This window comes from Ictidomys tridecemlineatus, chromosome 15, assembly GCF_052094955.1.
Source record: "Ictidomys tridecemlineatus isolate mIctTri1 chromosome 15, mIctTri1.hap1, whole genome shotgun sequence".
Classification (NCBI taxonomy): Eukaryota; Metazoa; Chordata; class Mammalia; order Rodentia; family Sciuridae; genus Ictidomys; species Ictidomys tridecemlineatus.
The window spans coordinates 49080598-49106076 of record NC_135491.1 but is presented as its reverse complement, the minus strand read 5'-3'; the positions used below and the strand labels follow the sequence as shown (position 1 = coordinate 49106076).

The 25479-nt window shown below is 44.0% G+C and overlaps 1 protein-coding gene across 7 annotated transcripts in view; it reads right to left on the bottom strand.

The window, feature by feature from the left end:
• Hydin (HYDIN axonemal central pair apparatus protein) overlaps positions 1 to 25479 on the bottom strand; it is a 358781-nt gene that overhangs the window by 12833 nt on the left and 320469 nt on the right. For all 7 annotated transcript variants that reach the window (XM_078032635.1, XM_078032636.1, XM_078032634.1 and 4 more), the window contains 15 exons: positions 24926 to 25086; positions 22201 to 22298; positions 21205 to 21403; positions 19794 to 20006; positions 19105 to 19243; positions 17181 to 17346; positions 16271 to 16418; positions 15620 to 15827; positions 14218 to 14439; positions 10728 to 10897; positions 8666 to 8864; positions 6762 to 6920; positions 4354 to 4631; positions 2919 to 3138; positions 405 to 617 (listed from right to left, as the gene is read on the bottom strand). In XM_078032635.1, coding sequence (XP_077888761.1) covers positions 405 to 617; positions 2919 to 3138; positions 4354 to 4631; positions 6762 to 6920; positions 8666 to 8864; positions 10728 to 10897; positions 14218 to 14439; positions 15620 to 15827; positions 16271 to 16418; positions 17181 to 17346; positions 19105 to 19243; positions 19794 to 20006; positions 21205 to 21403; positions 22201 to 22298; positions 24926 to 25086 — 2793 coding nt within the window. The remainder of the gene's footprint in view (positions 1 to 404; positions 618 to 2918; positions 3139 to 4353; positions 4632 to 6761; positions 6921 to 8665; positions 8865 to 10727; positions 10898 to 14217; positions 14440 to 15619; positions 15828 to 16270; positions 16419 to 17180; positions 17347 to 19104; positions 19244 to 19793; positions 20007 to 21204; positions 21404 to 22200; positions 22299 to 24925; positions 25087 to 25479) is intronic.

Sequence of the window (25479 nt, the reverse complement as noted above, 5' to 3'; positions counted from 1 at the left end):
CAGGTATGCTATGGTGACCTTATGGCTGCATCTGAATAAGTCCTGGTAGCAAAGTCAGAACAAAAACTTTCACTTTTTATAGGGTAGAAGATTGTGGTTACTCTTTCTTTTTTCTGATTTTTATTACAGTCATCACAATGCTGTTTGTGCAATTAAGCTAAATATTTATTGCTCAGAGCTTGGTTTAGGACTTCATTTCAGAACTGAGCCCTTGGCTCTAAGAGCATCCCCTACAATGAAACGGGGACACAAAGAGAAGCCAAAGCTTGACAATCTGCATGACTCCCCACTGTTCCATCATGATCTGGAGACTCTCATCTCAGTCTCTGAGCTCCAAATCTGACTTCTAATGTCTCGCCTTCCTTCGACTATGCCAGGGATCTGATGGGGGGACCTCAGCCTACCTGGTGCTTGCGATTCTCTACGTTCATGGTGCGGGGCCGGTAGGTGATCTCATAGGGCTTGTTCTGCTGATGGGCCTCCAGGGTGACGAACTCGGGCCCCTCCCAGTGCTCACCCTCAAAGATAGGGCGCAGATTCCAGGTCTGGTTGGTGCGGTTTGACAGCAGGATGGTCTGCGTGTGCTTGGAGCGAACCTGGCAGTTGAAGTTCACCACCTGGAAGAAAGCAGGCACGTCACCTTCCAGGGCACTTGCCCCTGGTCTGTGTGCAGGTACCGGAGGAGCAGAATGAATGCAGGGAAGACGGATTTTAATAGCACTTCCCATTGTGAGTTCTAATGGGTAATTTTTTTCTTTCATTTTTTTTTCAACAAATATTTATCTTGTTGCACAAAGTGTGCCAGGCACTGTTTTTGGTTGTGGAGTTACAGCAATGAACAAGGTCACACAAAAAAATTTTTGTCCTGGAAGAGATTACACTCTAGTGGGGAGAGTCAGACACAGCATGTAGGTAGGGGAGGGACAAGGGGGTGGGAGTTCAGGCTGGAGGGCTGGGATGAAGCCAGGCAAGGGCACAGGGAATCCTGTGCTGGATTAAAGACCAACAAGGACAAAATCAGGGGAGACCTGAGGGAAAAGAGCCTCCATGCAGAAGAAACATTGATTGTAAAGGTCCTAAATTTGATAAATGACGAGGGAACCTTTCTGGTAAATGGGTGGCGGGGAGATAACGGACAGGGAAGAATGGCATGTAGGACCTGGGAATCCTGGAAGAGGCTTTTCCCTCTGTTGAAGTAGTATTTTATTTTGAAGCATGGTCTCAGTTGCCCAGGCTGGCCTTGAACTTGTAATCCTCCTACCTCAGCCCACTAGTTGCTGGGATTACAGGAGTGAGCCAGAAAGCCCAGCTAGGATTTTCTGATGTATGGGATCTTTGGTGTAAGTGGAAGAAGGTTCAAGAATGACCCTCGTGTTTTTAGATTGAGTGACAAGAAGGATGGCGATGATTGTGAGAGGGGGAGAGATTCAGGAACTCAGTTCTGTCCATGTTACATTTGAGAAGAATATTAGTCAAGCAGGAAGTGGAATTTACAAACATGAGTGAAAGGGAAAAAAGTCCAGGTGGGGGATATAGATCTGGGAGTTTTCCGTGTGGCAATGCTATTTTAAGACCAAGAAACTGGATGAGATCAAAGAGGAAGGAATATCTTTAGAAGAAAGAAGGAATCTGAGGACCTTGATTCCTGATGGACACACTCCAAGGTTAGGAAGAATCAGAGAAAATGTGTCGTGGCGGCCAGTAAGGTGGGAAGAAACCAGGAGGGGGCAGTGTCCTGGACTTAAGGGAAGGGGTGTTTGAAGGATGAGGGACTGGTTTATGGTGTCATGTGCTATCACAGGTCAAGTAAGACAATGGGTAAGAAGCAGCCATTGAGTTTATCAACAAGGTCAGTGTGGTACAGGCATAAAGTTGGCCAAATAGATCAATGGACAAGTATAGAGTTCAGCAACAGACCTACACACACCTGACCAACTGAAGGTGCCAAGGCAATTCAGTGGAGAAAGGAAAATATTCTCAACAAATGGAGGTGGAATAATTGGATATTTGCATACAAAAAATGAATTTGATCCATATCTTGCACTATGTACAAAAATTAACTCCAAACAGATTGAAGACCTAAATGTAAGACTTGTGCCCGGAATATATAAAGAGCTCTCAAAACTTTGAGAACCACAACCTAATTAAAAATAGAAGATTTGAAGACACTTCCACAAAGAAGGTACATGGGTGGTAAGTGAGTACCTGAAAAGATGATCCACATCCTCCGTCATTAGGGAAATGAAAATCAAAGCCTTAATGAGATGCTACTACACACATACCTAGTAGAGTGGCCAAAGCTTTAAAAACTGAGCATATCAAATGTTGACAAGGACATTGAGCAAGTGGCCATGTAAGACATTGCTGGTGGGAACATAACAGGTCACAAGAGGAAAACTGGAACAGAAAAAGGATATGAAAGGGAAACCGTTTGACAGCTTCTTAGAAGGTGAATAGGGACCGAGCCATTCCACAGCTAGGTGTTTACCCAAGAGAAAAAAAAAAAGAATTGGTTCTTGCTGGGACTTGTTTATAGCATTCTGTACGATTCCATCCACATAACATTCTTGAAATAACAAAATTTCAGGGAGGGAGGTCTTGTCATTTTTACTGTAAGCAATATTGTCAGAAATAGAATTGAAAGCACTTGGGTTCACTGAAGGCCATTGTTTAAACTACAGAGAAGGTGTTATAATAGAATTTGATCCAGAAGGGGCATGCTTCCTTGAGAATGTAAGTCTTGAGTCTAGAGCTGAGGGGTGAACAGGAGTTAACTAGATGGAAGGGAAGAAAAGAATATTCTAGTCGAGGGCATGGCTTGATCAAAGTCCCTCTGGTGGTGAGGGAACAGGTCTGAAGGGTTGACATGGGTGCTGGGGAATGAGTTCCCGCGTGGGGCTCACTTCTACCCCACTCACCTCTTTTACTGCAGGTGGTCCTACGCAGACTCCAGACAGGGTGAGGCACAGAGAATTACCTCCCTGGATGAAGCAAGGCACGTTTTTACAGAGACTCTCCTTTCCCACCTCTGTGGGATGGTAGGTCACTTCGAAAGAGACTTCCATGCCTGAGGTGATATAGCCTTCTTCTGGGGTGATGTTGAAATGAGGCTCAGTTTTTTTGGTGTCCCATTTAAACCTTTGAAGACAAAAGAAGACAAGGAAGACAGTTTGCTAGTCCTCCAAGGGTATTCCCAGTGCCCCTGAGACTAGGGACTTTGCCTGGGCTTTTGGTGGCTGGGTTTCCTTCTCTTGCCTGTTCCTCGGGACCTGGGAGGAGAAAGATCTGCTAGACAGAGAAGAGGCCGTTGTGGGGCACAGGGCAAGGTCACGCCCTGGGTAAGGTGACTGGGCTCCTTCTGAGCTGAGCCAGGGTGGAGAGTGGCCACATCTAATCCTAGTACCCACATGTGACACATCAGGAGTCAAATGCATGATCGTGTGTACACAGGTGTTTCCAAGGTCAAGAGCTGGCAAGTGGCTGGTTTAGGACTGAAGCCCTCCCAAGGCGACAGTCTTTGCCATTCCCTGCACTGCCTCTCGGTTTAGAGCCATCAGGGGGTGACCATCTCTTCATATGAGAGTCTTGCCTGTTCTTGGTGGCACTGGGATCTGATGGCCCTGTGTGGTCAGGTGCTTGGTCCAGGCAGGAGCCAGGATGAATGGTGCAGATTAATGCCTCCAGTGCCAGGAATGAGTCTTTCTGTGATGAGTGCCCATGTGGTGTGTGGCAGGAAGTGTGGCGGGAAGTGTGGCGGGAAGTGTGGCATGAAGCTTGTACTGCTACATCAGAATGGCAAGAGGAAACAGCGTGGAAAGAAAAGCTGTCAGAGATTGGATTCCCCTCCTGGCTGTGTGATCGTGGGCAAGTCACTAACCATTTTAGGCTTCACTTCATCTGTGAAATGGAGACATTGTAGTGACCTATCTTTGAGGATCCTGGGATAATTAAATGGGAGATTATATGCAAGAATGCTCAGCACTCAGCCTGGCACCTGGACTTGATAAATTTTTGCTACATGCGTTATTTTACTTGATTTCTTTGTCCCTCAGTTTCCTCATCTGTGAAACAGATTAGTTGTGGGATTGGTCTCCTAGGCTTGATGGGATTAAATGAGATGAGCCAGGTAAAAGGGCATTTAACAGGACAGAGCAGATGTCCTCTATCACATTGATTTCAGTATTCATGGCGGCAGCAGCCACTCTGGTGAGGCCACTGCTGTCACATCCTGAGGTGAGAGTATGTGTACAGAAGGGAGAGGACAGAAATGAGAAGTCGCTGTCCTTGCAAGACAATGGCAATCCAGGCAAGAGCTGTCTGCTGCAGTCTCGGGCGGGGGGCGCTGTTCCCTACCTTGCCCCCACATCACCAGAGTTCAACATGAGGATGCGGCGGGTGGCTTGAGTCTGATACACAACTGGTCCGAAGGCAACATGTTCCTGGTCCAGGGAGATCTCCAGGGCCTGGCAGCACCCGTTGATGAGGAAGAGGGGGCGCAGGAGTCCCATGCATTCCATGAACACTTCTTCGGAGAAGGCAGGGACACGCTTCTTTGGGGCAAAGGTGACTTCCACTTTACAGACTTCTTTGGGCTTCAGAGTGATGTTCTGGAAGGGCTCCAAGGTGATGACCTGGACAAAGTGACACTTGGACTCAGTAGCTGAAGGTGGCAGGGAAGCTCCTGAGGCCTCCATCTCCTGAGGTCCCAGCCCAGGCGTCAAATGTCACATCTGCTCTTACCAGCAGTGTAATCCGGTAAGTGACTTAAACTTTCTGTGACTTGCGCTATGGTGAAGGTTAAGATCATGTATGTAAAATGTGTGGTACATAATAGGCATCCAGTGAACGCCAGTTCCCTTTCCTGCTCCCTTTCCAACTTATCTTGGGCATTTCATTCTTTCCTCTCCATGGGGAGGAGGAAAAGAAGAAATAGTACTGGGAAAGAGGAAATAGTACTCTGGTGTTTCCTGATGCTCCCTGGGATTATTATTATTATTATTGGTACTGGGGATTGAACCCAGGGGTGCTTTACCACTGAGCTACATCCTTAGTCTTTTTAATTGTTTTTTTGTTTTTGTTTTTGTTTTTTAGACAAGGTCTTGCTAAGTTGCTCCAGCTGGACTTGAACTTGTGATCTTTCTGTCTCAGTCTCTCAAGATGCTGGAATTATAGGCATGTACCACTGTGCCTTGTACTCTCTGGAATTATTAAGATGCACATTCTGCCCCAGTTCAACAAAATCAGTATCCCTGGGAGGGCTTGAAACCTGCATTTCCATAAGTGCCCTCCACCTCCTGTATTCTAAAGTTCAAGAGCCACTGCACAAGTTTGGATGACTTTCCCTTCAGTCCTAGTAAAAAGCAAATCCAAACCAGCCTTAAGGAAGTCAATTCCCTTTGGATACTTAAGCTCCCTTTGGTACAGGGTATTGGGCACTCACCCACAAAGGGACTGTGGCCACAGGGAGTGAGGTGAAAGGTGGAGCAGCTACAACCAGAAAGTAATCCTAGAGATTTCTCAAAAAAAAAAAAAAATGGAGTTGGGAGCTAGGCTCAGGGTGATGGAGCCAGCACAGGTCATTCTGACAGCTTTGGTCTGACCACCTATGAGGCAGAATTGGGATGGCCAAACTGTTAGGGGCCCCAACCCACTGGGACTTTAATTTGGAGTAGTGTAGTAGTGGGCAAAGTGGATCAGCCTGTTGCATCTCTTCCTCTGACTGGCCTCTCACAGCTCATTTTTCTGTGTCCTGAAATCCCTGGGTAGTCTGTGGCACTTGTTCTACACGGATTCCCATCTGTTTTTTGTGAAGCAAGGCCCCTTTGGAGCATATATACCTTTGCCCTCCTATGGCCACCCCTCCTCAATCCGTCTGTCTGGGAGACACCTGTTCATCCTGTAAAAAGAACTTCAGGCCCTGAACTCTGAGGCCTTCCGTAGTCCCCTGAACCCTTCTCTGAGTAGCCCTGTTCCCATCTCCCACTCTGCTTCTGCCATGATATCCTGGCATTGTCTATGTGTCTGTGACCCCCAAAGACTGTGAATCTCACCAGACCGAGGTCTTTCATAGTCACCTTTATGTTCCCCACACCTAGTATGTATTCACTGAGCAAATGGAAGAACGATTGAATGAAGGAATGAATGCAGTCCATTCTTAGAATGAAAAACATGTGGCCTCGTTTTGAAGGGCCATCCAAATCCCGGTGATGGTAACCTGGGTAGCAGGCATCCTGGACGGGAAGCTCCTCTATCCAGGGACCTTGTGGGCATGGATTTAATTACAAGCATGCCCTTCTCCCACCACTGGGGAGAGCTGGACAGCCTTTCAGGGAGCAGATCGGCAATGCTTATTCAAATACACTTTTCCTTTTCACCCAACAAGCCCATTTCTAGGAACTTGTTGTAAGCAGAAATAATGACTGCATGCAAAGTCCTAGTATGTAGGTATTTCAATGTTTATAATATAAAAAAGCTGAAACACCTTTAATGAACAGAAAGAGAGAATTGGTTCATCTACCTAATAGAGGCACAAATGACACTGAATGACATGGAAAATGATATGAAAATGTAAAATGAGAGTAATAATATTAGGGTGCTAACCCCACACTGTTTTGGGGAAATGATCAGAGATAGCACGTGTAAAACTCTTTGAATGGTCTGGCACATTCTAGGTGCACAAGAAATGTGAGCTGTTGGTGCTGTAGGTCGTTCTGATCATCAGGAAGCATGGAGAGGTCCCTGGAAGTCCCCTGAGCACCCACCTTGGGTTCCTGGAGTTCTGGAACAGAGAACAGGACTGACTGGTTAAATGTGAGCTGGGCAAGGCTGTTGTTCTTGATGGAAACCATTTTCGTCACGACGTTTCCTGGTGAGACAGCTCCTAACTTCACAATCCTGTTGGCTGGATCTAGGACTGAAATCTGCAGAAGAAATGAGCAAGAGGATAGGAATAAGGGCTCATTAGTTAAGGGGAAAAATATGTATTATGATACACCTATCCTGGCGAGGCCAAGGGTGGCTCTCTCTCTTTTAGCGCTCTAACTTCTTCACATGGGTGAGGCATTCATTCACTTCCTCCACATTGATGAGCATAAAATGCCCAATGAACTCATCACAAAATTACATAATGTAAACTGGGTTCAGAGAGATGAAGGAAAAAGCACAATGCAGGGAGCTGACACTAGACTGGGGCTGAGGGTGGCCTTCCTGCAGTGGGCACTGGGTGCTAAAGCAGGGCAGGGCCTAATCGGCATGGCATGGGCTGGGGAGCATGCAGGGGGAGGAGATGGGCTGTGCATGGCCCTGGGCCTGAGAAGGTGGCCTACCGAGGCCTGTGGAGCTAGCAGACTAGAGCAGGCTGGAGAAGCGGTCAGGTCTTGCAAGGTCTTGTAGGCTATTGTAGGTGGTGAGAGGGAGGGTGGGCTCTATGCTGGGAGAAATGGGAAGCCAGAGAAGCACGTGGTGACCTGACCCAGTGTGTTTGTGAGAGTGCTCTGGCTTGCTCCTTGGGGGAGAATGGACTTAAGAAGGTAAGAGAGAAAGCCCAAGGAGGAGAGGGGATGGCAGTTTGGCTAGGGTTGGAGAAAAGGCGACACAAGGCATTGATCAAAATGTTGACCTGGATCAGGCCAAGCCTTGCCCTCCAGGAGGACTTAAGCCAAAATAAGTAGCAACCACTGACCACTCTCCTTTGATCAGTTACTAAACTGTACTCCTCCCTCCAACTATCTCTATCTTTCAGTCCACATGTTTCCATTGTGCCTGAAAAGGACCCCCCTGACCGGCCAGTGAGAACCTGGAGGCCTGAGAACATGTTTAAGTTACCAGCATCCAATGGGTGCAGGATGAGCCAATGGAAGGACAAGTGAATGAAGGAGCCAGGGCCATGGGGAGAGACCCTGTCTCTGTCCTGGGTCCAGACACACCAGATGACCATGTGCTGCTTCTCCTATGGCTTCAGGGCAAGGCTACCAGGAACATATGCCCTCCCAATTCCCTTTGGTTGATGAAATGTATTATGCATTCTTAAGTCTCTTGGAAGGTTTCAATCTTCCCAGATCTTCTATGACATACAAACACTCCCACCAGAGAAGTACCTTAAACTTTACCAAGACACTGAGGAGAAATGAATGGGCAGCAGGACAGATCATTCCCTTTCTATCTGGGGTGCCAGGGTAGAAGAAATCCTTGACCAAATGTAATCCTGGGACCCATGACTGGCTGGAGAATTTTAATCAATGGGGATGTTAAAGAAAGATGTTTCATAGCTGAAATCTATGTCTGCATATGTTGCCTAACAATGTTGTCTACTAAGCCTAAAAGAAAACATACCCCGAGGCGGGAGAAAGATATGCTTGGGAAGCTGCATCTGATAACCTCCAAGAAAACAAAGAAAGTTTCTCTAGTGCCTGTGATCACCAGAATCCTTTGCACAGTGAAGTTTGGAATTGAGTAGGAGCTACCATTCCCTTGAGTCTGATTTGACAATTTCCCTCTTTGTATGATTAGAGACATTATTTCAGTGGGAGAGGTGGACCTCAGAGAGAGCAACCCGGGGGCAAGATGTGGAAGGGGAGGGGAGCTGTGTGGGCTCAGGTGGGCAAAGGAGGCTGTGGAGGGTGGGAAGGAGGGGTTGAGCCCAAGGACCTCCCTCAACATCTCTTACCTTCATTTCAGTGCCTTTCCCTTTGATTTCCACAATTTGCTGGGAGAGCCCATTGATCTCGAAGGGGATGAGTTCTTGATAGCTGATAGTTTCTCGAGGATAAAAGATAATTGGAATCTCCAGAGAATTTCCTGGCTTCACCACATCCACACGGAAGTTCACCTCCAGGTGGGGGGTGTTGGTGTACAAACAGTCTATGCTGGGGAAAACCAAGAGGGAGGGGTGGAAACTCTGAGAATGCTGACCTAGAGGGATTGGCAGGTTTCTGACTCTCTGGGTCGGATGCTGATAGGTTTTCTGCCCTGCTGTCCTAGAGTCAGAGAAGTCATTAAAGAACTGGAAGTGACCACACCAATGACCAGCCCCCACTCTGGATGTGGCATTCTGTGATACTAGCAGAACCAGGCCTCTAACTCAGAGGCTCACAACCCCTTTCCCAGCGCTCTTTAACTCTACTGAGCCCTTGCTTGGTGATCATGCATCTCAAGACTGGACAGGAATATACAGTTCTAGAGTCAGATAGGAGTTTGGATCTGGCTCTAGCTAGCCACGCGACCTAGGAAAAGGTTCTTAGATTTCTAGATTTTGTGGATCACTTGGATATCTGTTTCCTTATCTGTACAATGGGAGAGGTGATAGCTATTTCATAGGACTGTCATGAGGATTAAATGAGATGATGTGGCTAAAGCAGTCTACTAATATATGCCATAAAGATGAGATATTATTATTATGGCTCATTGCTCAACTTGAAGGGATCCTGAGAGATCATGTCTGCCCATTTCACCTGTGGGTACGAAGGCACCTAGACCTCTCCATTGTAGCACCCTTCATCTTCCTGACTGGCATCTAGAGAAGGGTCTAGTGAGGCCAATGTATAGAGCTCGATGCTTTAAACAAAGTAAGAGTGAGGTTACATGAAATCATTTTAGAAGCATATAAGTAGTAAGTTTAAAAATTGATATTTAAGTAAACCCTATTAAATTTAAATTTAACCCTAATTGAAACTCCTATAATTTAATATTCTGGGTATTAAAATAATAGCAGCAGCAGCAACAGCTATGGCAGCAGCAACTAATAATAGTTGAATACTTTCTACATTTTGGGCACTGTTCTGAGTACTGTCTCAAGAAGAATTAATTTAGTCTTCCTAGTACTCTTATATGGTCAGTACTGATTACTCCATTTCAGGCAAGAAGACAGAGACACAAAGAGTTAAAAAAAATTTGGCCTTGGGATGGTGGTACAGCTCAGTGATAAGGTACTTGCTGAGCATGTGCAAGGTCCTGGGATCAATTCCAGAACCATAAAAAGCAAAAAAAATGTGGTCAAAGTCACACAGCTAAGGAAGAGCTGAAACTTTTATCTGTACTATTCAATTTGGTAGCCTCTAGACACATATGACTATTGAAATTAAAATTCATTAAAATTCAATTAAATAACATTCAGTTTTATTTAATTTATAAATGTTACACTAGCCACATTTCAAGTGCTTTAGAGCCACATCTAGCTCTAAGTCACACTGGATGGGTGCAGATAAGCAGTATCTTCCTCGTTGTGTGAAGTTCTCTACAGTACTGATATAGAGGGCTCTGAGTGAACACAGGTCTCTGGGCCTGATGAGATTCTGTTTAGGTCTGAAATGGGGCCTAGAAATCTTCACCAGAATGTTCCACTGGGATTGTGCAGAGGCTGAATTTGAATCAGAAAGACTTAGGCTGAGTACATATCTGCTCTTTTCTGCAGATAAATTCACCATTTAACTCTCAAAACTTTATTCCACATCTATTACATGAAGAAAATAAACAGATGTCACCAACTTCCCATTGGGTCTTTGGCATTGACCTCTGCACAGGAAGAGGGTTTTAAGCAGAGTGGCTCACAGCTACCCAGGGATCCCCACTAGTGGTGGGGATAGGGACCCAGGATTCACGTCTACCTGAAAGGGTTTGACTTTTCCCATAATGCTTCCTTTTTGGTCTTGGCAGGACTAGATCTATGTGGAGTCTGTAGGACCCCAAAGGAGCTTAGGAACCATTTGGATGCTCTGAGAAGCCTGACTTACCTCATGGATGTTTCTTCCCTGTTGGTGACAACCAGGGTTTGTTTGTATGGGGGCATCCCAGCTTGGTAGATGAAGCAAGTCCCAAAGTTGTAGCTGGTAAAGGAGAAATGGATGACTGGACTCACAGCACAGCCTGAGATGCTACATATAAATGTCGGGCCATGGATGATCTGTGGAGAGGGAATGAGAGGGGGACCATGGTTAGGAGAAACAGGAAGAGAGGGTACTTATATCCTCAAGGTAAGGAGGAAAGTAGTTGGTGTTTTGAAGCAATACGGGTCTTAGGGCTCCAAGTGCAGAGATTCTGACTCGGTAAACTAGAGTTGTATTTACAAAAGCTCCACTGTAACCAGACGCTACGCTGACTCTTGCTTTGCTCCCACAGCCATGATTCAGCTTGAAGGTGGAGGGGTGTGGCAGACACTGGTGGTTACCATCCAGCATGGTGGTTACCACTCTCCCCATGGCTTCTTTTCTAGTGGGACTGACTGGCTGCGAATGTGCGTAGGTGAATAATTGATTTCCCATTCTCTTGTGCCGCTCATCATGGGGATATGAACAAAAGAGGACAGGAGGGTCTCCTATCTTGACCAGAGGCAGATTCTTGCTTGGGAATGTTCTTGGTCTCCACACTCTTGCCCTCTGGAATTCAGACACAGGTCTTAGGTAGAAAGATCATTGGTGACAAGGAGATGACAAGAATGAGGTCAAAGGCCAACATGTCCAAGTCCTTGAGAACGCAACCATAAGGTAATATGTGACTCATTGGTACATGAAATTAGTTTGTTCTTCACAAACTTTTTAATACAAAATTTCATAAATTGATAATTGATTTAAAATAAAATATCCACTATTCATTCTGTATATCATTAGAGTATTTATTACTAAAATAAATACTAGAAGAAACATTCTAAACATCATTAGAGTTAGTCAACACTCCTTGGTACAACTTTATCAATTTAAAAACATTTTCTTATTCTAGATTTTGAATGTCAATACTTTGTGGTTGATTCTCTGATAAGTGTTTAGACTTATTACCTTAGATTATCAACTTCTCTATTAATTAGGGTAGGAAGATCTTATGATACATGAGCTTTCTTTTTGCTGTAATAAATGAAAGTTCTGGAAAAGACACTTCTCAGAAGTGTCTTCTGAGCCACAGCCTGGCATTTCTCATGGATGATGTCTGCAGCTCTACCACTGGGTTCCAGGCCAGGAGAAGAGCCGAGCACCTAGTGGCCAGAGGCTCCACTTTGAATTTCATAGCTTGGATGATTGTCTTCAAAAACTTTTTGTTTTTCACCACTGTATGACCCAGCTATTCCACTCCTTGGTATATAACCAAAAGATTTAAAATCAGCATATTACAGTGATGCACCCACATCAATGTTTATAGCAACACAATTCACAATAGCCAAACTATGGAGCCAACCTAGATGCACTTCGACAGATGAATAGATAAAGAGTGACATGATGGCATTTGTCAGTAAATGGATGGAACTGGAGACTATCATGCTAAGTGAAATAAGTCAGTCTCTAAAAGTCAAAGGTTAGGGTTGGGGAAATAGCTCTATTGGTAGAGTGCTTGCCTTGCATGCACAAGGCCCTAGTTTAATCCCCAACACCACAAAGGTTAAATACTTTCTCTGATATGCAGAAGCTAATCCAAAATAAGGGGGTAGGAAAGAGAGTAATAAAAAAGGGAGAGAGAAAGGGAAAAAAGGAGAGAAGGAATTTCATCAAAATAGAGGAAAGATCTGTAGAGTAGATAAAGGGGATTGAGGAAGAGGAAGAAGGGATTGGGAAAGGGGAAGAACCGTGGAATGAGTCTGACCAAACTTTTGTACGTGAAGGCATGGATGAGGCACAGTGGGTCCCAGCATTGGGTGTGTCTGCAGGATGCAAATTTAAGGAAAAAAGTAAACTGTAAATGGATTGAAGAGGGATTGGTGGAGTGGGGACAGGGGGACTCCCTTTGGAATGCTTGATGGTGTCCCATTAATTTCTGTGGTTCTATTCATTTTTCTCCACTTTTTTCTTTCCATTCTTCATACTGGGTAATCTCAATTGCTCTAGCTTCAAGTTTGCTGATTCTTTTGCCACAACAAATCTTCTGTTGAGCCTCTCTTGTAAATTTTTGATTTTAGCAACTATACATCTCAACTCTGGAATTTATATTCTTATAATTTTTATTCCTTTATTGAAATTCTCTATTTAGTGAGACACTGTTCTCCTATTTTCTTTGAGTTATTTAGACATTTTCCTCTAGTCCTTTGAAAAATTTTTTGAGAGGTGGCACTGGGAATTGAACTCAGGGGCACTTGACCACTGAGCCACATCCCCAACTCTATTTTGCATTTTATTTAAAGACAGGGTCTCATGGAATTGCTTAGTGCCTCGCTTTTGCTGAGGCTGGCTTTGAACTCTCAATCCTTCAGCCTCAGCGGCCCCCCCCCCGCCCCCTCCCCCGCCCCCCCCCTGCAGCTGCTGGGATTATAGGTGTGCTCCATTGTACCTGGCTTTCTTTTGAACATGTTTTATTGACTTTTTATGTATTGTAGTTTTCATCATAGAAATCTTTCACCTCTTTTGTTGATTCCCAAGTTTTTTTTTTTTTAGGCTATTGTGAATGGGATAGTTTTCTAATTTCTTTTTCAGTAGATTTGTTATTACTCTTTGTTTAGTAACTTTTTATCTTAATGGTAAGATAGTGATTGGATAGAGATTTCCTTAAATGCATGTAAAGTGAGTCTCTGATCATTCACCAGGGGCTCTGTGTGTGTGATTGCAGCATGACACTCAGGTAGGCAGCTGCCAATTCTACTTTATATTTCACTTTTTGCTTTCACAGCCTAAGTGGTAGCTAGAGGTAAGAACTTACGGCCTTCTCAACAGTATCACCACCCTGAGATACACATGTGTTGCACGTGCAATACATGGCTGTCTAGATTCCAGGGAATATATTAGAACTTTTCAAGTCCCCTATGCATATCTCCTTCCCTAGCTTTTCCTTTTATATTTTTGGAGTTAACTTGTTGTTTGCTCAGGGAGCTGCAATGTTAAACAATTGCCACCGATTATTTTGGACAAATGCCTCACGAGAAAAGGCTGCTCACATTGAGCAAGCTCTGAATTGGATCAAAGAAAAGAAAAAACTCTGTGAGTGGGTTTGCTTGAGTGGAAGTTTCCACTGAAATTCTAGACAGGGAAAATAATGACAATTCTTTAATAATGGGACCTTTGAAGAATTCACTGTCTTCAGTGGCTGACAGGTTGGTGGTTTGCACACTTTGACTTCAGAACTGTTGTTTTTCAAGGCTCCTGCAGAGCGTGGGGTGGGTGGGGGGACTAGGAATAGGGCAAAAATACCTCAATGCTCACTATTCTTATGGATATTCAGCCATTTTTCTTGAGTGAGTGCTCCTAGGATTGCTGCAAGTTTATGGTTTGTGAGTGCTTTCAGAATTTGGACAGTATTAAATGTTCTCACCTTAATTATGAGTTCCAGGCCATTCAAGACACACTTCTGATTTGGGTGGAAAGACAGGGTGGCGTGTTCACTCTGCCCCACATTCACAGTGCCGTTGGTAGGTGAAAATTCAAAGTACTTCAATAGGGTTTTGGGCCCAGCAAGCTCTCCCTGGAAGTTGAAGTTGAACTTCCCAGCATTGGTAAAACTGAATTCACACTGGACACATTCATTTAATTCTGCCTGCAAGACAGAAACCAGAGCAATAAATGAAAATCACAGTTCCCGTCTCTGAGAAAAATATCCTTTTGGAAATAAGGATGGCAGATGATATTGCTGAGCTGACTGCTATTAGTTAATATAGTTGAGTATTTCGGTAAGAGCTACTAAGTATTGGGTTCCTTTTTTTTTTTCCCCCCAGTATTTCTAGAGATGGAACCCAGGACCTCATGCATGCTAGGCAAGCACTTTGCCACTGAGCAATATACTTAATTTTTTTTTTTAATTTTGAGACAGAGTCTTGTTAAGTTGCATAGGCTTGCCTCAAACTTGTAGTCCTCACGGTACATTCTCCCAAGTATCTGGGATTATCGGCATGTGCCAAATTGTTAATATCTTATCAAATGTATGTTGTCAATTTAATTGTCCCTTGGTACTTAGCATCCTTCCTTTGTATCCCTCCCCACTGCCTGAAAAAGAAAAGCATTCTGGAGAAAAAAAGCATTCTCATAATAACTATGTACATTCTGAGGATGGAGCTGTTTCTATTCTTTTGGTCTCTTGGCATCTGAGACAGAAAGGCTCAGCTCATATTCTCTTTTTAAAATTTGTTTTATTTTCTTTGTTCTTTTTAGTTATATATGACAGTAGAATATATTTTGACATGTTATACAAATATGGAGTACAACTTTCCATTCTTCTGGTTGTATGTGCTGTGGAATTATATTGGTTGTGTATCCATATGTGAATATGGGAAAGAAATGTCTGATCCATTCTACTGTCTTTCCTATTCCTGTTCCCCCCTTCTCCCTTCATTTCCCTTTGTCTAATCTAAAGCACTTCTATTCTTCCCTGCCACCCCTTATTGTAAGTTAGCATCTGTGTATCAGAGACAACATTTGGCTTTTGGTTTTTGGGATTGGATTATTTCACTTAGCATAATAGTCTCCAGTTCCATCCATTTACCAGCAAGTGTCATAATTTTATTTATTTATGGCTGAGTAATATTCCATTTGCATACACACACACACACACACACACACACACACACCACACACACCACACATACACACACCACATATGGGCACCTAAGCTGGTTCCACAATTTAGTTTTTGTGAATTATCACCTCATATTCTCTTATACCACCTTCCTCAGTTAATTGTGGAGACTGAGAGAGATAGTAAGGCCCTCTCACACCTTTACCTCATAGAAGTTGATGATGTTGGTCTGGTTGGGTGTCAAGAGAGTGACGGAGCCAATCCTGTCCTTGCACTTGACCTCTGCATTCACAGTGTACCCCTCAGCTTTGACATTTAATGTCAGAGGGTGAACTTTCTTGTTCACATTGCAGATCAAATTAAAGTTCACATCTCCTTCATGCTTTGGTGTGAAGAAAATATCAACTGATACCCTGGATGGAAAATAAGACAGTAGATTTGTCAACTGAGCCATCCAGTTAAAACTTGCTAAAAAATATAAGCCCAGTGAATTAGCAAATACACTATGAGTAAAAAGCACCAAAAAGGCACTCCAAATCATGACGGAATTTTAAGATCTGCCAGGTAAGGCTAGACTTTTCTCTGTGGATTCACACATATAAGACAGCAAGGAAACAATTTACAAACATGAGTGAAAATAATAAGGACGAGGATTTAAAATTCTCAATGCTCTTTCATTCATCAAGAAAATGAATGCCAGGGAGTAAGTAGGACACAGATGGAATTGCTAATATCTAAATCTTAGAGTTGGAAGAGGTTTTATAAATGGGGAACTCTAATGCATCCTCCTGGCTGTCAGGCCTTGAATCCCTGCCATTCTGGGAGGGTGCATCCCAAGGTCTTCCTTTTCCTTTACCTGGACAGTGGTGGAATCCAGCCTTCCATGGGACAAACCACCAGGCTATTGCTGAAGCCTTCAGAATATCGGGAGTTGTCCTGAAAGGCAAAGTTGAAGCCCAGGTCCTCCTTGTTGATGATCTGCACAGTCTCCCGGGCTTCTCTGCCTGGGGAAGAAATGACAGAGCCCAGTGGAGGCCTCCTGTCTGCTTGCTGAAGTACCTCAGTAGACTCTGCCCTGCAGGCAGGATGGAGCCTTCTTAGAAGGACTCCCCAGGTGCTGTTCTCTCCCAGTCTCAATTCCTTGGCCCCAGACTAAATTTTTTCTTTCCTTTTGCTCTTCAGGTGACTTCTCTATCTTGGGGGATTTTCCTTCTAGAACTTCACTTCACTAATCCCCTGCTCCTGCTGGGTGGCTCAGCTGCCCTGGTTGAAGCTCTCCTTGGATTCTGGCAACAACATTGTCTTCCCTTGCTCCCTCAGTCCCAGGAGTTGTAATGCCTTCTTGAATGTGCTAATGGGGCTTGACTCTCTCTGATCCGACCTTTAACTGCCCATATCTCTGTAAATAATCCCTGAATTGAATTATTTTGAATTAGACCTTAAGTATGGCAGGAGTTTCCTTTCCAGGGCACTAATACATCCCCTCTCATTTCTTTTGCCCCTTGGCCGTTGTTGAAAATTTATTTTCCTACATAAATTTCAGGACTAATTTATCTAATTTCTTTCCCTCCTCAATCTTTTTGGGGCTAAGCTGTCAGAGTTAGTATAAGTGGGTCCCAAATATTGCATGGAATATACTTACACTAAGACACTTATTATCTGAAATTCAAATTTAACTGCATCCTATATTTTATCTGGCAACTCAAGTTGTGATTCTAAGTAGAATTTGATTAGATTCGCATTTATTTTCAATCAGGCATCCTTACCAATGAGGAGAGAACTGAAGTTGATGTGTGACTTGTCCAGAGAGATGAGAGGGTCAATGGCTTTGCCCACCAGAAGGAAAGGGACTGAGATATTGTGTTCAGGGATTAAGAAGGTCCAGAATGCTTCTGTGATGTCCAGATGGGAAGGTGTGAACTGGAACACAATCTAAGAAGACAATTGGGAACACAGTGGTGAAAGGTACTTCTGTTTGCTCACTCCTTGTGTCCTTAAGAGGTTTGTTGGTGCCAGAGTCATGACAGCTAACATCCTCAAGTTATTGCTGCCTTTCCAGTCTCTGTGAGGGCTTGTAGGTCTGGCTGTACCAGCAACATCAGTGTCTCTGCCCTACCCACGTGTCCTTTAAGGGAATGTATCCCAGCCACAGCCTCTTCTGATTGTTATATTTTGCCCTGTCTTTGGATGGCATGGTCGTACCTTGGTTGACTGGACCATAGAGCTGGCACCCATTTCAAAGAAGGAGAATATACCTGTCTGTCAACAGCCTGCCACACAGCCTGACTCAGATTAGCAGGGATAACCATATGTTTCACTGAGAAGTTCAGAATTAGAAAACAAGTGGCGAGGCTAGCTGGCAATAGAGTTGACGGTTAAAGATGCTGTGAGGGTGAGGTGGGCCGTGGCATGCCACGGGGGAAGAAACTGGCTGGTGGGGAGAGAATGGATGAGATGGAAGAGGAGAAGAAAAAGACCTGGAAGGAAAGTTCAATCTCAAAACCTGACCCAAGTCCTTTTATTCTTTAACTTGAGTGAGTCTCTTTGCAATTTGTCTGTCAGGACCAAATGGGAGAACCATGGATTGTGGCCAGAAAGGAAACAGAGAGGTTCATGTCCATGGCCCGTGCCCATGCCAGGGTGACACGGGGAAGTGTTGTAGAGAAGAGTCACTTCAATGACACTGCTGTCATCCAGAGGCCAGAATGACTCTGTTTGATGGATTCTACAACTTGCCTCTCCAGGAATTGGGCAGCATCTTTGACATATTTCTGGGCTATCCAAGTAGTACCATGTCCAAGGCAGACCCAGCTCCTGGATCCTGTCATGCTGATGGCTAGGTATTGGCAATATGCAAAGGTCAATATCAGAGTCAACAAAATACATTTCATTTAATTTGGGAAGGGTTAAAAATGTTGAACTAGCGACCAACAGGTAGAACAGGGGGACTTACATAGAAATGTGGAAAATTTTGGCTTCCCCAGAAAAATTATTGGAGACTAGGCCACTCTGGGTCTGCTTGTCTATGTGGTGGTCATCTGCCAGAGAAGAGCTGGAGCCAGCAGGCACAGGTAACTGGCATTCCCTATCATTGTCTACCTGACCTTCTTCATTCATTTGAGTGACCTTCCTGAAGGCATTTTAACTTGTAATGTTTGTTCTACAGGTTTATTTCTGCCTCTAAGATTCTTTACAGAACTTCTTGGATAGGGAACCCATAGTAAGTTCATATTTATATCTGACTCCTGCCCTACATCACTGAGACATTTAGGAATAAGCTGCAGAACATGCCTCCACTTTTCTGTTTTGTCCTTTGACCTAACATAGTAAAAACACATCATTGTCCTTTCACTATTATCAGACAGTTGGCCAGTGATAACTTTTCTTCCTGCTATTGTATGAGTCCTCCCGTATTTGTGTCTGGTTCTCTTTAATAGTCTCAATTAAACAACCACAGCAACAAACTATAAATAACTAGAGCTCTTTCTGTCACTATGGTCAGACAAGAGAGTTCAGCTTTGTCTTGTTCAACAGGCCCAACATGCATGGTAGCCACTCAATAAACAGGTGCTGATTGACCCATCTTGAGGTGGTTCTCCCTATCACGACCTGCGCTGAATGCACACTTGCCATTCACAGATGGCTGCAATGGTCTAAGCTCTTTGTTGAGGGGTCCCCGTCCACACAGACCTCAGCTTTCTTTTCAGGGTGGATGCAGCCCTTCTCTGTGAGGCATGTGAAGGCTGGAGGGTTCTGGAGACTTTCAGTTTCTTCGGACATCCAGCGGAAGGAGTAGGCACTATTGGTTGGGTTCAGGATGGTAAAGGTCCTGATCAAAGGGAAACATTGACAGCAGAAAGTGAGGGAGAGAATTGAAAAGTAAGAGAACTTTCCTAGAACCTGGCCCTAGTACAGTCTCTACTGGGAATCCTAACTGTTCTGAGCACTTAATTATTATAGAAATTAAAAACTCCATCTCATCTGGGGATCCAAAGTGTGGCTAGGGTTCTGGACTTGGAGTAAAATTGTGCCAAGGCCACCATCTGTGATGCTGTGTGGTCAAGGTGGTGATCAGGGACTATACCTTTATATATATATATATGAATATATGTATATGTATATATATGTATATGTATACATATACATATGTGTGTGTGTGTGCTGATATATAAATATATCAACTTTTCTTCTCTGTCCAAGCTAAGGAGACAGAATTTAGCTTCCTTCATATAACAGTTCTCTAAAACTCAGGTCAACCCCCAGAATATCAGGACTGTTCCTAGGAGCCAAGTCTAGCTAGTTTCTCTTAATTCTTTTTCTGAGTTCTTTAGAAGGAAAGACAGATATAAGTTCAACCAATGTAAATCAAAGCAACTCACTGGAGATTCTTTTCTCCTATGCCCACACTGGTGAACTCAATCACCCGGGTGTTTGCGTCCAGGGGTCCTGAATCATTCCCTCGGAGCTCTGCGTTGCGCCGATAACCAGTGATATAGTCCGAATCTTTCAGGTCAAAATGGCAGAGGGGCAAGAAGCTCCGTCCTTTTGCTACCAGGACTGGAGCTTGCTCTCCAGGTGGCAGGTTGGGAATCCTAAGAGGATAAGGTTATTTTTATTTATGTTTTATTTTGAAATCAGTCGTTGCTTTCTTAGTTGTTGGAAATGAATATTATATCAGAATGTGAGCTCTGTGAAAGTAGAGGGTAGGTAGGTTTTGGTCAATACTGCCACTTTAGTGACTTTATTAGTACATGACACATAGTAGGTATTCATTCATTAAATGTAAATGGATGAATGGGCTGAATATAGGGAGCCTGATTTTGAGTTCCTTCTGTGTACTTAGGTATCGCTATAAGTTATTACTCCATAAGTGGTAAGAAATCTTCCTGCTGAAAAATAAGAGCCCTCTCACAGACATTTAATGGGATATAAAGAGGGAACTGGAACTTATTAAAAAGTATCTTGAGCTCCTTGAAGAAGGTAAATAAATGTGAACAGACTCTTAGCCCCAGGACCAAGCTGAGGTGGCCTTGGTGTGGGCAGGGTCTCTGTGGTGTGACTGCAGGGGTTCAGGAGGCTCCAGTGGCTCACACGAGTCTCTGCCACTCTAGGCCACCGTTCACAGATCTCCTCTGTAAGGCAGGGGTTCTCCATGGAGCTTTTCTAGATATGGTACCACCACACCAGGGACTTTCATTGTCAGAAGCATTTGATTAGGTTTTTTCTTACTGCATCTGGGCACCATGTTTTCCTCAACGACAATGTAACAGGACCACCGATGATGGCATGACCCCCTTTCACCACCTAGTGTTTATTATGTGCCAGGCACTGTTCTAAGTTCTTTGCTTAAATCAACTCATTTAATCTTCCCAACCATTCTACAAGGTGGACATTATTATTTGCATGTTATATATGAGAGAATTCAGCCTCAGAGAAGGGGCAAGAAAACTTGCCCAGTTCATGGTTTCCCAAAGACTGGAACCCACCTGGCTGCCAATCACTCTGTTGCTTAGTGGAATGCTCTATGTGTCTGGGAAGGGGGAAGTGGATAGAGGGAAGCATCTGGAGAGGGTTGATGATCAGGATCAAGACCAAATTCTCCTTGTTCCCCAAATGCTGGTCTCTCTCAATTCTTCCAGAAGGAAAAGTGGTAAAGTGGAGCTGTGAAGGGGTCTGGGGTTGGAAAGATGGTGGAAGTAGTGGGATACAAGGGGAGGGGGAACGAAAGCCAGAGAGCCACAGAGGTCTACCCCTGCAAAGATGGAAGTTCTGGGGAGCACATTTCCTTACTGGCAGAAAAGGTTGCTTTCGAACTCTCCAATGTCCAGTGGGGAGAATTTCACTTTGAGCTTCTGAGTCTTTCCCACGGGCACGATGCCGGAGGAGGGCTCCACAGAGAAGGCCGAGGGGCAAGCTTCGTTCCAGTGGTCCATTCCACTGTCCGGGGTGCTGCCCGTGCCCTGACTAAGCTGATCTTTTGGAGCAGAACCTGGGGGCAGAGAGGGTGGGCAAGAGTCCTCAGTTGCAGAGAGAGGCAGCTCACTCACAGGTCCTGAGGGACCCTCTGTGGGGTCTGTGGGATCCACCTCTGGTAGCGGTTTTACTTAATCTTGAGCCCTAAAGTAAGGAATCGGCTCGCATATCTCACAGGGTACACATGAAAAATATGTCTATGAATTCCATAACGCTTTCAAATTTTCCTTTGAGCACAAGGGGGTGGGTCAAGAAGGTGACTGTGGGTATTTTGCCCTAGAATAATGGACTGTGAACATAATTGGGTGGGGGGATTAGTGTTCTAAAGTAGAGGTTTACAATCTAGGGGCCCATTTGAAATGTCTGTTAATCTCCAAGATAATAATGATGAAAACTGTATTTGCCTACAAAGAGCGGGGGCCTTTTCTTTCTTTCTTTTCATTTTTTTCCTGGGGCCTTTTCAAGTGCTTCACATATAACGCTATAAACTCGGGCATGGGTGTGTGTTTTCCTGGGAAAACAGTTTGCAGCTTTCATCAGTTTCTCTGAGGGGTATGCAATCTCCCAGGAGGACAAGTACTTAAAGACGAGAGTCCTAGTGATCCATGAGATGGGGCATTGTCCTAGGGAGGGGTCAGGGAGGAGACCAGGAAGGCAGAGGTCAGCTCTTCAGGGTCTTGGGACCATTTGGCTTTTGGTCCCATTTTCCTTAGCTATTAAGAGAATGTCTGAATAGTGCTAGTCTCCCTGTGCACTGTTTTACTAACCAGTGACTCAGGTCAGGCCCTGGGTTTGGCCTGTCATCGTATGTACCTTGCACTCCTGGCGTCACGAAGCTGACTGCTTTTGCAGTATCTTCTGAGGTCCAGCTGAATTCAAGCTGTACACGTCCTGAGTTGACCAGGTCGAGTCTGTGAATTGATCGGGGACAGATTTCGGAAATGTGCTGCAGATGATTTTTGTTCTGCCTTCATATCATCTGTACTGCTTCTTGAAGGCAAAAGACTCTATTTCTTAAGTATTTTTAATGTCAGAATAGTATTCCATTGTGCATATTTACCACATTTTCTTTATCCACTCATCTGCTTGTGAACACCTAGGTTGATTCTATATCTAGGTTCCTGTGAATAGCACATGAATAAACATGGAAATGCAAGTATCTCTTTAACATGCTGATTTCATTTCCTTTGGATAAATGTCTAGAAGTGGTACAACTGGATCCATTTTTTAGGTTTTTGAGGAATCTCCACAATGATCAAGGTTTTGAGGACTCCACAGTCCCATCATTTGTGGCAAAATGGATGCAACTGGAGGATACATTAAGTGAAAGAAGTCAAACTTAGGCAAATACCGCATGCTCGCTCTTACATGTGGAAGCTAAAAAAGTGATCACTATTCTACTGTCTTCTACTTTGAGCTAAACTTCTTTTAGCTTCCATCATATTAATGAAAAATTCCCATGAGAGAGGAAACAAATTTACCTCACAGGACAGTATCTCTCTCAGGAACAAATTACCCTCCTTTGTCCATCATCTCCCACTAGAAATGATGTCCCGTGGCAGACACCATTTGTCCTTGACCCCTGCCTGTGACACCTTCCCTGACTGAGATACAAACTTGAATTTAGTGGTTTTGAACTCAAATTCTCAATCAGCTGAGGCTTTTCTTGCCTCAGTTTCCCTGATCTAAGACAAAATCAGAGAGACAAAAGCCTTTTTCTGGAATCACTATTAAATTTGATTACAGCCACAGTTGGAAGGAAATAATGGTGTCTGAGAAATAAAACACACATGATTTTCCTGGTTTTAGGGGCATAGTAAGAGTAGGAGTTTGAATGGGAGTAGTAAGTCTGGGGTAGGGTGCAGAGATTCGATTTCCATCATCCAACCCACGTAGACCATGCAGGCGTGCCTGAAATCAAGTTGACTCCAAGGGCCTGTGTTTATTGTGTAAATTTATGAACATTAGTTTTTATACTAAAGATAATTTTAATACAGTAGAGAAATCTCAGGGCACAGAGAATTTTTCATAAAAAGAGACCTTGCTAGGCTGGGGTTGTGGCTCAGTGGCAGAATGCTTGCCTTGTACATGTGAGGCACTGGGTTTCATCCTCAGAACCACACAAAAGTAAATAAACAAAATAAAGATACTGTAAAAAAAAAAGAGAGCAAGCTTGCTTTAGGTTGGGTTGACAACCATTTTCACAGTGGGCTAGATAGTAAGATTTTTGCAGTGTGTACCACGTGGTCTCTGCAGCAACTACTGAACACTGCGTTTGTAATGAAGAAACAGCTGCAGGCAATACATAAATGAGTGGGCATGATTGTGTGCCAGAAAAAAACATTTTTTCAAAATAAAAATAGGCACTGGGCCATTGTTTGCTAACTCTGGTTTAGGTGAAATGGCCATCAGATGATTATACTTCCTGCTTTCTATGTTTTTGGATCTACAATGATTTGAGAAGACATTTAAAGAGCAATAAATGCAAAATGAGTTGAATGAGTTAGTTGCTAATTTCTACAAAGTAGAAATGCCAGCAGTTCACATTTTGGTCTTTGTACATGTTGATCTCTTTGCTTAGAAAACCTTTCATTCCTTCTTCTTCACCTGGCTACCTCCTGTTTGTCCTCCAAATTTCAGCTGGGCACCACTTCACCTGAGAAGCTTCCCTAGCATTCTCTCCCTCTCTCATGTCTTGACCTTGAGACTTGGGGTTCTTTCTTGCTACATGCACATGACACTATGCTGAAAAAGATAATTCACTTGGTTCTAGCCTTCCCCCACCCCCCTCCAGAGTGTGAGCTCTTGGAGGGCAGGGCAGATGCTGCCCTTAGATCCTTGTAGCTGAGTGTGGGTGAGAGTTCAAATAACCATTTCTCTTTCTGAAAGACAAATGTGATTCTGAATGAGCTTTCTAGCTCTGCTCCCCTATAAGCCTGGTAAAAGAGAGAGATCAACTGTACTATGCAGCAACACTGATTTCAACAGAAGTGATGTCAAATTGGTGAATCACATAGGGACTAGGAAAAACCATGATGGGAAGGAAGCCATTGCTTCGGGGTTCTCTGAATGAAGTGGCTCTTGAAACAGGGCATCTTCCCTGCGGGGATGCTAGAAGCTAATTTTAGTTTGAGAAAAGTTGGCCTCTGTTAGGCATGGGGCTTCTAAACGGGGATGAACCCCATCCCCACTAGTGTGGATATTGTCTGAGGTGTCACCTGAGGGGTCAGGAAGCATATCAATCCAGGGTGGCTGTGTAGACTTCTACAAGGACAATTCCCACTGGAGTGGATTGCTGGATACCACCCTGCTGGTAGACCATTTTCTGGCTATATTTTGATTTCATGTGTGAAATTCAACAGCTTTGTATGTCTGAACATTTCATGGGGCCTTAGATGGTGCTCTGGTGCATGCTACACAGATGGGAGGCCTGGTATCAAGTGTTGCAGATGCTGCGTGAAAGTATGATGAATGGGTTGGTGGATGATGGAATGAAAGACTTTCTCTACTCGGTGTTATGAAGCTGTTGATGACTCACTCAAACACTCTGGTCTGGTAAACCAGCGTATCCTTAAAGTTTACATCGTTCATTTGGCATTGGTATGAAGCGTAATCCACAGTGGCACTGATCTGAATCTGCAGTTCTCGGTAGTCTTCTTCTAGGACTGAGTGGGCAGGTTCAGGATCCGTCTCTATCACCTGTAATAAAGGCAGCTGTGTCCTTAGTGATACAAAGCCAGATGCCCTGCAGGAATAATGAGGGGATAGCACAGTACTGTATTCTACCCGCCTGAGTTAACACCAACCCACAAACTCGGGTTCTAGAGTAAATGATAAGGCACACCTAACAAAGAATTGTAAATGAAAAAGGAAGAAACTGAATAATAAGGAATTACTGAAAACATCAGAGGTGCAGGGAAATGAGTGTAAGGATCAGATGGATTCCAAATAAAGTAGAAGAAAAAGGATCATAATGATAGGAACATATCTTGATGAAATAGGAAACAAATCTAAAATGGAGAAGACCAACAAAATTATTTACTTGAAAATATTTTAAAAATCTTTGGTGAGACAGGTCAAGAACAAAAGAGA